The sequence below is a fragment of the Phallusia mammillata genome, chromosome 5 (genome assembly GCF_965637545.1).
Source record: "Phallusia mammillata chromosome 5, kaPhaMamm4.hap1.1, whole genome shotgun sequence".
Classification (NCBI taxonomy): domain Eukaryota; kingdom Metazoa; phylum Chordata; class Ascidiacea; order Phlebobranchia; family Ascidiidae; genus Phallusia; species Phallusia mammillata.
In genome coordinates this window covers 24,696,038-24,707,496 of record NC_137256.1, presented here as the reverse complement: position 1 = coordinate 24,707,496, position 11,459 = coordinate 24,696,038, and the positions used below count along the sequence as shown (strand labels likewise).

Genomic DNA, 11,459 nt, shown 5'->3' with positions numbered 1-11,459 from the left:
TTAAGCAACGGTAAGCATATTTCCAAAATGTTTCCGAATTCGAACAACAGGGTTTTTTCAGCCAATCACAACAGCGGAAATCTGCGGGTTGTCGTTACGTCACGTCTAGGTTGCTAAGTGGTGACTTTAACTTGACTGTTGTCAACGATTCAAAGTTTGTTGTCAGTTTTGATTTAAAAATGCGTTTTGCGGGTCAGAACAAGATAAAGACTGATGTATTTGGGATGTTTGAAATGAAGGTAACGCTCGTTAGGTTATGAATAACAGAAAATTATAATTTTAGTGAGTGTAAAATGGTTTCTGTGCAATAAATGCTTTATGCATGGTAAATTAAACACTACTAATTGTTATTAAGTCTGAAATAGCTTCTATGCAAAATATTTTCTCTCATCAATGGTATGTGTTTGTTTAGGATAGCAACACATCCCTTTCAATCAATCAATGTCGATTTTTTCCTATGCATATATGATGAGTACTGCACAACAAACAAGTTTGGATGGTATAATAAAAGCGTATTGTGCCTCATTGTCGCTAGTGCAATCACCTATGAACAACGCAATTTATCAAATTATGCATGCCATACCTTGGGATCAACAAACTGTTCCAAACTAACAGAGATGAATGGTTTTCTTGGTTGTACACAGTGCAGTTCATCAAACTGTTCCTAACTAACAGAGATGAATGGCTTTTTTAGTTGTACACAGTGCAGTTCTAACTTAAATGTAACTAAATGCTACTACAGTATGAAGTAAATTGTGAGAAGAGTTTGTTGTGCTTTTTTCTTACGACATTAAAATGATAAACATTTATACCCAAAAATAGTGTACATAATAACTACCACCTAAAACAATCATGCAGCAGTCTTAGAAAGTTGTTTTCCTTATCTCACTGTATGTGACCAACTTTTTCTCAGTATTAAATTTTTTCTTACACTAGTTTAGGTTTTATTTATTTGCAATCCCATGTTTGGAACCATAAATAGTATAAAAGTCGGTTATGTCTGTTATGTATCTATAATATCTTCATAATATTTGTGATGAAACAAAAACCTTTTCACTTAGCATACTGTTAATTACAGTTGGCAAACCTGTCCATTGACAGCACCCTATCTAAAATGTAAAAAAAACTCGCCAAGCTTTTTTATGCTTATTGTTGCAAACCATGAGCATAGATGCAACATTACATTTGTATCATCAAGTACTTTATTCTTTGGTAAAATATGACATCAATTTAGAGCATATAGAATATCACCAGAAAACCATTTACATTTGTAATATATATGTGAAAAATACAGACAAGCTGGCAGCTGTTTGTGTAAAAAAGATCTGTGGTATAGTTGGAAAATCCTGTGATATAATATATATTCAACATTTACAAACTAATTAATATTAGATGACTTTTACATTCATTACTTGTGGTGATGGACAAGGATAGTGTTTAACTACTAACTAAAAGGGCCATTTTGTAAATGTATTTATTATAGTGTGTATAGTTTCGATTTGACCAGATAATACCCAACCCTACACTAAACATTTTCTGTTTATTATGCAGGCTGTAATCACAATTTTTAAATAAACATCTAACGATTTTAGTCCATCTTTTGTTGCATTGTGCTATTTCTACAGGTGCAAGGTCCTTCGTAGCATTTCTAGGGCAAATTGATTATAAAATTCACCATGGTAGTCAACACTACAATTTTAATTCAACATAAAAACAGAACAACAAGCTTATAAACTTCACCATTTAGGATATAGATACTGCATAACATTTCAAAGGAAAAGTACTTAATTTATGAAGTATACTAAATAAGTTTATACCACATCATGAAATTTTTATTTAATGTATTGTGTCTAAACTGAAATTAATCTAGTACCAAATGTTCACAACCAGTGGTAAATGTTACAGCTTTGAGATCTACATGTACACGCTGCACAGTATAATTAAAACTAGTAAATATATTTCAAACCAAAGTGCATTGAAAAGCTGAAAGGCATAAGAACTTTGTGCTTTTGAAGTCAAGCAGAAAAGAAATGTGAGTGTCAATAGCTTGTCACTTTTAGACAATTGCTGTCAATGTTTGGGTAGGGTGTCTTGGCTTTTCTGTTCTTGTCGTTTCGAGTAAGACTTGAAGTTGTCTTTTGGGGTGAGACTTGATTATGTTTCAACTATACACGTGTATCAAATTGAGCACAAGAGATGGAAACTTTCCACTGCTTTTTGTCTCCAATCAAAATTACTGGAAAGTCTGGTCATAAACTTACTCTAATTTAAACATCTTCTGTAGATACAGGACAAAAGGGTCAGAACTCTCAAGTTAGAAAACCATATAGTCATTAATAATCCATTTTGGGTTACTTACTGCAGAAAATCCTTTTCATGAACGATAGACACCGCCATTGCCACCAAAATCGTTTATAAGCGTTATTATGTTAAAAAGAACAAAATAATTGCTTTTTCCTGTAACTATTACAATTTACAACCATCACTAAACTGTGCTAAACATACTTTAAATACGATGGAAGGCCGGTTGCTACGCAAGGTGTCCTCTAATTGGTTAATAAAATCTGATACGCAGGGTGTGTTGTGATTGGTTAAAAGATGCCGTGACCCGCGAAGTTCCTCCATTGTGATTGGCTTAAAAACCCCGTTGTTCGAATTCGGAAACATTTTGGAAATATGCCAACGGTAAGCACTTTTTTCCAAGGAATGCAGCCTGACTACGGTAACTATAGCCAGGTGATTGTTTCCGTCATGGTAGTTGGTTTCAATTTGGCGCGTGGTGATACCGGTTTTGTTGCTTCTTGTTATAATGTGACATGTAGTCTGCAGTCTGCACCAACTATTTTTGTTAAAAAAACTTTACGGATAACATTTTGAATTGTAATTTATTTTGCGCAAAGTCGCGAACATCGTCTGCAACCTGTTTAATATCACACAATGTATTTTTGTTTGTTTTTTTAGAAAGACTGTAGCCTATAAAGAACAACTACGGGTGACACTAAAACGCTGAATGGGCGGGACGTCGCGGGAGATGGCGGGACGTCGTGAAAACCGCTAAATATCGGGTTAAATTGCTGACGGTTGGAGCTATTAAGGTTGGGATAAGGTTTTATAATAGAAAATCATTAAAAAAAATTCCGCCGAACACTACATTCCGCGCCCGAAACGTCCCGCCATCTCCCGCGACGTCCCGCCATAGCATTTTTGCCTAATGTCAGGAAATAGTTGAATAAGTTTTAGGCAGGGACATTTTTTGATTCATATACTATTATAAAACCTCAACCTAACCCTAATAGCACTAACCGTCAGCAATTTACCCGATATTGAGCGGTTTCCGCGACGTCCCGCCCATTCAGCGTTTTAGTGTCACCCACAGCTACACTACTATAGTTTACTAAAATTTTAAAATATTTTATAGAATACTAAAATAGTATAATACAGGTCATGTGCCCTTTAAGTCTACAGCATCAAGTCAGCCACTGGTGAAAGCATATGGTTCTGATGGGCGAAACCTTTTTTCCTGACTGACATGCCATGACCATCACCATTGGGAACATATTGCTCAACTTTAACAATTTTGCCTGCCAATTACAAAAGCAACAAAATGGTGTTGAAATCAGGGACAAGAAATCAACCAATAAGTGTGAGGTAGGTATCAGATGGCAGAACACAAACATATTTTTTGTGTCAGATTAAGAACAGACATAAATAACAGAAACTTCACAAGTTAACAGAAAAAAACCCTAATTTTTGAAAGGATTTTGCTTCATTAAAAATGTCCAGTTAACCAAAGACCCTTGCCTTAAAAAATGAATACTCACTCAAAATAGTACATACTGTGTTCCTCATAAAAACTTAACTTTTAGTTACTAATTTTACTAATTTAGAAAGTTCAGGTTTTTACATCAATATTGATTCTGAATTTATAAACAGATCTCATAAACAAGTAAAAGATGCTTCTTGCAATGAGGTGGTGTTTACACAAGATGATAGCATCAACAAGAAATTTGGTCAGTTACTATTGTCATCCAGTGAGTACATGGTGTTTATGACTGAAAAAAGTGCAACTTCTAGAAATACTTAAAAACATTTTTTTTCTATTTTCAGATTTTGTTGGTTGCAGACTTGCAGTACACTTTCTTTCTGTGCAACCCACTCTTACATAAAATCTCCAGCATGCACGCCTGTGTTATCGGGCTGATAATTGTGCGCAGGTATTTTTGCAGTGTATATGGCTATACTAAATTTTCTTCCAATGTACAAAATTTATTGCTCATACAATATGTAAATCTGTTGCCATGGTAGTTTTATTTTTGTTGAAAAGGTTTAGTATTTCTTTAGCAATGTCTACATCAGGGGTTCTTAACCAAGGGTTCTCGTACCCCCAAGGGGTGTGAGAACTGTTCCTAGGGGGTGCGGGGATGCTGAATCATTAAGGTTGGTTAGATCTATTCTATATAATTAAGAAACCCAGGGGCGTGCAAAAAAAAGAAAAAAAGGTTAAGAACCACTGGTCTACATTCTACAGGCAGTCAGAATAAAGATTACATATTGTCTGGGTGTTGGTTATTACCCATTGATAAATTAATCATTTCTCCAACCAATTAGAACTTGGATGTCGAATACAGTAGTACAAACATTTTTTTTTTCTTGTATGATATTTACCACAAATGACATTTGAAGATAGTTTATATAATGGAAGCTGTTTTTATGCATGCTGAGTGCATATTTTTTTCTTGGTACTATTGGGTTATTTTTACATTTTGTGAGGAAGACTCAGTTAAGGTTTAATTAACATCAGGAGCTAAATATACCAATAACTTGAGGTTTTTGTTCTAATTGACAAACCTGCCACATCTTTCAGCAAATGTGTTTTTGGTATTTTTGTTGGTAAAAACCTTCTCACTACGGTCAAATTTTACTGTACCTATTTCAATCAAATTGTATACTTTCAGTTTAATATTGTAATAAAAATAAATATTCCTTATTTTCTTTCTGAAGTTTTTGAAAAACTGATGTTTGTTTATTGATTCATTTACAATACAATTTCAAAATCAATATGATTACCTAATTTGCCTTTTTAATGACAGTCACAGGCTTGTACTCCATATAACTAAAGGACTCATATTTTATGTGTGTTTAATTTATGAATAAAACAGCCTTTTGCAATGCACTGGCACAAACAGTAAAATGTTACAAAACAGAAATGTGAAAGAGAATGTGAAACATGGATTTTTTTGTTTAAAACAAAAATATGGCTTCTGTAATTACAATTGTATGATTAAATGCTTTTTTAAGAAAATCGCAAACATGTTTGCTTCAAACTAGCCAGTAAACTGTGTTTTATGTTAGGATATTAATGCATGATCAAAACATTGTGTATGGTGTAGTAGGTTCTGGGTGGAGTTTATACCAAAAATAAAAAGGCATTTGCACAGCTTTGTGGTCTTCATTTCTCAGAAAAAGTTTCCATTTAAAAAGGGAGAACAGTTCCGTTTTGTTAGTCATTTAAGTCGCAATATGGCTGGGTCTCCCAACTGTGTTAAAAATTCGATGTTGAATAAAATAGTTCGAGTACATATATTAAAAAAACAGGACAGTGAAGTTCACGAGTAGGAGCAAAACTTCATCAGAATCAACCCTAACATTGAATCTTTTATATGGGAGTGTTTATACGCATTTAATGTTTAATAAGTACCTCAAACTCCTTTTGAGAGCGTACACAATATAACTTACCTACCAAAAACCAAGAACACAAACTGGCGCCAGTTTGTTTACAACGGTATGTGACGTCATAATGCGTACATTTTTATTCATGGTAGTCAGGCTGCATTCCTTGGAAAAAAGTGCTTACCTTAAGGCAACTAAAACACTTAGATATGAGTTAAGTTGTGTTTATTTCGCTTGGTGACAACATTACAACATAGATCCACTAAAACAATCACCAATCTGGAAATAGCTGCGCAACGTTAAAACGTTATGAAGCGCCAAAAAAGTGTCGGGCACAATTGGTGGATAATTAATGAACGCGTTGCAGCTACACCGTGTTATAAGGCGTTGTGATGTCACAGAAAGTGAGTGGGGTAGCAACGAGTCAAGAGGGTTCTAGACACTGACCACCCGTGTTATGAAAAGAGGGTGGTGCGGTTTTAAAGACACTCTGCCGCATAGTTTAAGCTCCAGAATAAAGACCACACTACGAATCCCCAGTCTTTATTAATAGATGAACATAAATTCAGAACTGGGATCAGCCCTGAAGCGTCTATGCAGACCAGCGATCACGGCACACTCATATATAAATCACAGTACGCCAGATCCATTGAAGGCGCTATACCGAATCAGTCGGTCACCAAGCATTCACCACCATATGGCAAGGCGTAGGCTAGAAAAATCTAGCCTGCGGTGGGATTCGAACCTGTGGGTACAAAGGTGTAGTAAATGGCCTTCGTAACCTGCTTAGCAACAACGTGCTTATGTTGGTAAACTTGCGTATAGCGTATAGATCGTGATAAAGATCAGCCTCGTCTGGATCTCTGACGATTAGTTGATTGAAGCTATACGTTGTAGTGATATAACTTCTGTTGGTATTGAATGAAGTCTTTCCGGGACTTGCGCTCTACCAACTGAGCTACACAGGCTCAGTGGAGAATCCGCCGAAAGTCGAATCACAAGCACCGTTGCCTGCCTCGTATGCTGCACATGTCAGCTTCGTAGTAGGGGATCGCCAGACCAGTATCAGTTAAGATGAACATAAATTCATAACTGGGATCAGCCCTGGAAGGCTCGAATCGTACAGTTCCGCAAACCAATGGCCGACTTTGATTAGTAGGGTGATCAATTTAGTCAACCTTCAGCCCTACTTGAAATTTTTCGACATTTTGATCCAAATCCAATTCGTGTTTCCAAAGTAACAACTCCACCGATTAAAAAAAAACAAGTAAAAAGCAGCTTCTTAATAGGAAATTGCTTAAACATCATTGGCATTAATGTCGCATGTTTGCCAAGCACAAACGGCGCGTTTATGCGTTGAAATGCCCACAGAGGTATGGATGTCGCGTTAACGGCAAGTTCTGGTAAGCGTTCTTAAATTTTGAGGTGATTCAAATACGAGAAGTCGTATGTGGTGAGATGCAGCAACTAAGAACTCAGGTTCCTTGAATTTCAAAGCTTGAAAATTGATATTGTACAAATCATGTCCACACTTATGTCTTATTTTCTCGATTCCGGTATTTCAAAGAGTTTCGCCGATGTAAGTTTTCCACAGGAACATGTAGGTGTACTATTTAAACGCACTTTCTCTGTGTGGCAATTGTTCTTTCACTAATAATGACATTAGTTGTTGTAACGTCTGAATTAAAGAAACGAATGCGCATTTGTTTCAAGCAACTTTATTTGCATTTTGTTTTTAGTTAAGCTTCTTTCCGGGCCATCTGTCATATGATGTGTACCTGACTTACTCTACTGTTTTAAATACAGAAAGAATATACGAGCCAAAAATTCGATGAACTTTATTAGTACTGCCTTAATGTCTTCAGTAAAATAAATAAACTTTTTATTGACTTAAGGGGGTTAACCAACAGGGAAATCCCGAGTAATATTTGTTTACATTTTTTGGACAAAAAGATGCGAATATTAGTCCAGTGATGTCGGTCAAAACAGCTTTTTAAACTTCTTGAAACCAATTTTAAAATATATTTGGGCAAAGTAACTGTGACGTCCAAACGTTGCTTGTTTTTGTTCAAATCGCAAACTCGCTAGCACAACAACAGCCTCTTGAATTGTTAACAGCGACTTATACACACAATCGCAAAATCTTCTCGGAAATTAGTTTGTAACTAGACATTTCAGTTTGTTTAAACACTTTACGATTTAAATTGACTGGTCGCAATGACGACGTTTGACGTCAATGCAATAAACTCCGATTTATGTGCTGCTATCGGAGTTTATTGCATTTGACGTCAAACGGGCATTTGACGTCAAATGGGTAAAGTAACTGTGGCTGGCACTGTCACGTAGGTGGGAAGTAAAAAATTAACGTGAAACGCTCTGCAAGAGTTTTGCAGCAATGCAGAACTTGTAAAGGCATTTGCCGATCATGAGGCTTTAAAGCATGCCGCTTTTTACTTTTATTCGGGCCTTTATTTTCCCTTTTTGAACTTATTAACAGATCCGTGTATAGTGCTCCAACCCTAGTATACACAAAACCCAACCTTTCCATTGATTAACCTCCTATCCGGGATTAGATTTAACAACTAAAGCAAGTAAAATCATAGTTAAAGCAAGTAAAAATAAAGTTTCAACGCCAAAACACGTTTTAAATAGCGACTCAGTCACGCAGCCTTTACTTCTTTGCCGAACAAATGTTTATAATTGTTATTATTATAATACCTTTGAGAAGGGTTTTTTTAACCGAATCATTTGCAGTTGCTTTAGTACTGTGATTGACAAATACATAATTATTTTGTGACATTAGCAATTGGGTCATAAAATCTTTCTGTCCGAAATCTGAACACGGAAGAACTAGAAATTCCGTTTGTTTGAACAATTTACGAGCAAATTTAGTTCGAGCTCCCCGTGCTGGTTGCCGTGACAACGTTTGACGTCAATGCAATAAACCCCGATTTATTTGCCGCATTTGCCTGGCACTGTCACGTAGGTGGGTAAAAGGTTAACGTGGCAAACCGTGCAAAAACCTTGAGTTTAGCAGCAATGCAGAACGTGTAAAGGCATTTGAATAACAGGATTTTTATATTCCTTTACTTGGAGCGTTCTTACCACAACGTCCACAGTATATCAAACCGTTTTAATAGTTTCACTTGCTCCAGTATTAAATTTAACAACTGAAACAAAACATGTTTGAATTTTTTATTTTCTAAAACACATTTTAAACACAGTGATACTAAAAGCTATGGTTGTTATAACACATTTTTAGTTGCATGGTAATGTGTTTCAATTTATGAATAGCCTTCAACTTATCTGTTTTTTGTTTGTGCATCAATTTGTGAGAACATCAAAAATTTCATCCGTTTCATCCAATATCATATCATGCCTTATTATCCTGACAGCACCATTGGAATATTACTAAATTTATGGTTATTTGGGTTATGATTTGGACAATGTCTGTTTATTTAAAAAAAAAGAAATTCCATAAAATGAGCAGCTAAACCACCAGAAAGGCTAAAACAGACAAATGCAACAGCATTTATTAATTAACCTAGTGTCAACTTTTCCACTTCTGAAGCATCACATTTTATAGGCAATAGATATTACTTTTACTTTTATCTGGATAAAAAAAAACATTTGTTACACTTTTGATTGACTGAGCTGCATTTGTGCTGCTCCATGTTACAGTTAACTGTAATTGGCCAATGTAAAGGGTTTAAACTGTAGTTTACATTTTTTTGCAACAACAAAAAATACTCCAAAGCTGAGATGTCTGAACAAAGAAACTTGGAACCTGGGACAAGTGGTTTAAGTGAGGTAACCTTCATTTAGATTAATTTGTTTGTCAAAAACTTGTCAAAAAAATTGTGCAAAAAAATCGTATGGTTGTGTTTAAAGTTTTTGCTGATCGTATTTATTCGAGATTGAATTTCAAGAGTTGCTTAAAAGGCAACTGTGATAAATTTGGACAATTTTTTTTTTAAATGACATTCTGCTACATGTACTTATCCAGCAGTTACTCTAAATAAGAGTGGATAAAATGATTTGCTGTGATTGCATCACACTAAATGTAATTACAACTATTACCAGGGCACTATTTTATGAAACTTTAAAATTGCCTTTTTGTGTACTGCATGAGAAGTGTGCTGAGTCTGTTTAAAGTTATTGCCATTATTTACATGTAGTTTCAATAGGTGCTCTTGTCATTACATCCGAAAAATATCAACAAACTTCCATCAATATGTAATAACAAGTTAGCAAAATTATGGGTCCCCCTTCCCTGAAGGGGACACATATTGTTTTTGCCTATATTTTTTTTTCTTTTTTCTTTTTTTCTTTCTAACGCGAATTTGTTCCCACGTTTTGGTCAAGAAAGAATGGTTCAAACTTTTTTAAATTTACACACATTACAGATATTGGTCTAAAGATGGTCCATGTAAATTTTGACCCCGTTTGATCTCTCGGTTCACCCACAGTCCCCCAAAACGAGTAATTTTTAATTCGGATTTGTCCCAACGTTTTGATTTAGAAAGAATGGTTCAAACTTTTTCATATTTACACACATTATAGATATTGGTCTAAAGATGGTCCATGTGAATTTTGACCTCGTTTGACCCCTCGGTTCACCCACAGCCCCTTAAAATGTGAAATTTTTAAAACGGCTATACTTGCTAAAGCAGATGTTTCTGTAGTTTCATACTTTTTGATTGGTACATTGCAGCGTATTTTAAACTATTTTGTAACTTGAAGTTGTATATATCCATTTTCACCCCTTTACCCCCAAATATTTGTTTGTTTGTTCACATTTTTTTCTTTTCTTTTTCTCCCCAAAGTTTGTCCGACTCGTTTTGCCATCAAATGTTTGATGGATTTCGATGAAATTTACACAGATGGTAGATATAGTTATGTAGATGTGCATCCCGCTTTGTTTTTGTTGATAACACCAGTATTTACCCCACTAGCCCCCTTTTACCCCAAAGTTTGTTCGACTCGTTTTGCCATCAAATGTTTAATGAATTTAGATGAAACTTACACAGATGGTAGAGGTATAGTTATGTAGATGTGCATCCCACTTTGTTTGTGTTGATAACCCCACTATTTACCCCGCTAGCCCCCTAAAATGTTTTTTTTCTCACCCAAAGTTTGTCCGACTCGTTTTTCCATCAAATGTTTAATGGATTTGGGTGAAATTTGCACATATGGTAGATATAGTTATGTAGATGTGCATCCCACTTGGTTTGTGATGATAACCCCACTATTTATCCTGCTAGCCCCCTAAACTGTTTTTTTTTCACCCATAGTTCGTCCGACCATTTTTTTCATCAAATGTATGATGGATTTGGGTGAAATTTGCACAGATGGTAGATATAGTTATGTAGATGTGCATCCCACTTTGTTTGTGTTGATAACCCCAGTACTTACCCCGCTAGCCACCTAAAATGTTTTTTTACCTCGCAAAGTTTGTCCGACTCGTTTTGCCATCAAATGTTTAATGGATTCGGATGAAACTTACACATATGGTAAAGATAGTTATGTAGATGTGCTTCCCACTTTGTTTGTGTTGATAACCCCAGTATTTACCCTGTTAAACCCTTAAAATGGGTGAGGTTTTAAACAGTGTCGGAATGGACTGAAATTTGGATAGCTTGAAGAAGAGGCCATTTATAGGTGTTGATTGTTGTGTTCAATGCTGTAGCCCCAAACCAGTTGTGTGTTACTTGTGTTTGTGGGTTGCTTGTTGGACGTTTTTGTGGCATGGCAGTTAAGGGGTTGTTAACAGCCCTATGTAGTCAGAA

The 11,459-nt window shown here is 35.5% G+C and overlaps 2 protein-coding genes and 2 long non-coding RNA genes across 9 annotated transcripts in view; 3 read left to right on the top strand and 1 right to left on the bottom strand.

Moving 5' to 3' along the window:
* Positions 1-11,459, top strand: part of LOC145230734 (NACHT, LRR and PYD domains-containing protein 3-like) — a 46,603-nt gene that overhangs the window by 25,359 nt on the left and 9,785 nt on the right. The window lies entirely within an intron of this gene.
* On the top strand, positions 13-809 carry LOC145230745 (uncharacterized). The gene is made up of 2 exons (XR_013860749.1): positions 13-239; positions 413-809. It is a non-coding gene; the product is annotated as an uncharacterized LOC145230745 (long non-coding RNA).
* On the top strand, positions 2,702-5,438 carry LOC145230743 (uncharacterized). Of its 6 annotated transcripts, none has more exons than XM_080096264.1 (4): positions 2,702-2,736; positions 3,459-3,648; positions 3,934-4,031; positions 4,124-5,438. In XM_080096264.1, exons 2-4 carry the CDS (start codon positions 3,605-3,607, stop codon positions 4,303-4,305), a joined length of 324 nt encoding a protein of 107 aa, XP_079952390.1. In that variant the 5' UTR covers positions 2,702-2,736; positions 3,459-3,604; the 3' UTR covers positions 4,306-5,438. The 6 variants fall into 6 exon arrangements, with proteins under 6 accessions (XP_079952390.1, XP_079952391.1, XP_079952394.1 ...); XM_080096265.1 differs by having other exon boundaries at positions 2,705-2,722; XM_080096268.1 differs by lacking the exon at positions 2,702-2,736 and having other exon boundaries at positions 3,021-3,648; positions 3,934-4,010; positions 4,108-5,438.
* Positions 5,156-5,847, bottom strand: LOC145230747 (uncharacterized). Its single transcript, XR_013860751.1, has 2 exons — positions 5,737-5,847; positions 5,156-5,537 (listed from the first exon to the last, which is right to left on the bottom strand). It is a non-coding gene; the product is annotated as an uncharacterized LOC145230747 (long non-coding RNA).

Bases quoted from the DNA above. Each gene is read 5' to 3' on its own strand.
- LOC145230743 (XM_080096264.1), top strand. From the start codon at position 3,605: ATGGTGTTGAAATCAGGGACAAGAAATCAACCAATAAGTGTGAG. The intron at 3,649-3,933 runs GTAGGTATCAGA...ATTTATAAACAG, and splicing joins AATCAACCAATAAGTGTGAG to ATCTCATAAACAAGTAAAAG. The intron at 4,032-4,123 runs GTGAGTACATGG...TGTTGGTTGCAG, and splicing joins TCAGTTACTATTGTCATCCA to ACTTGCAGTACACTTTCTTT.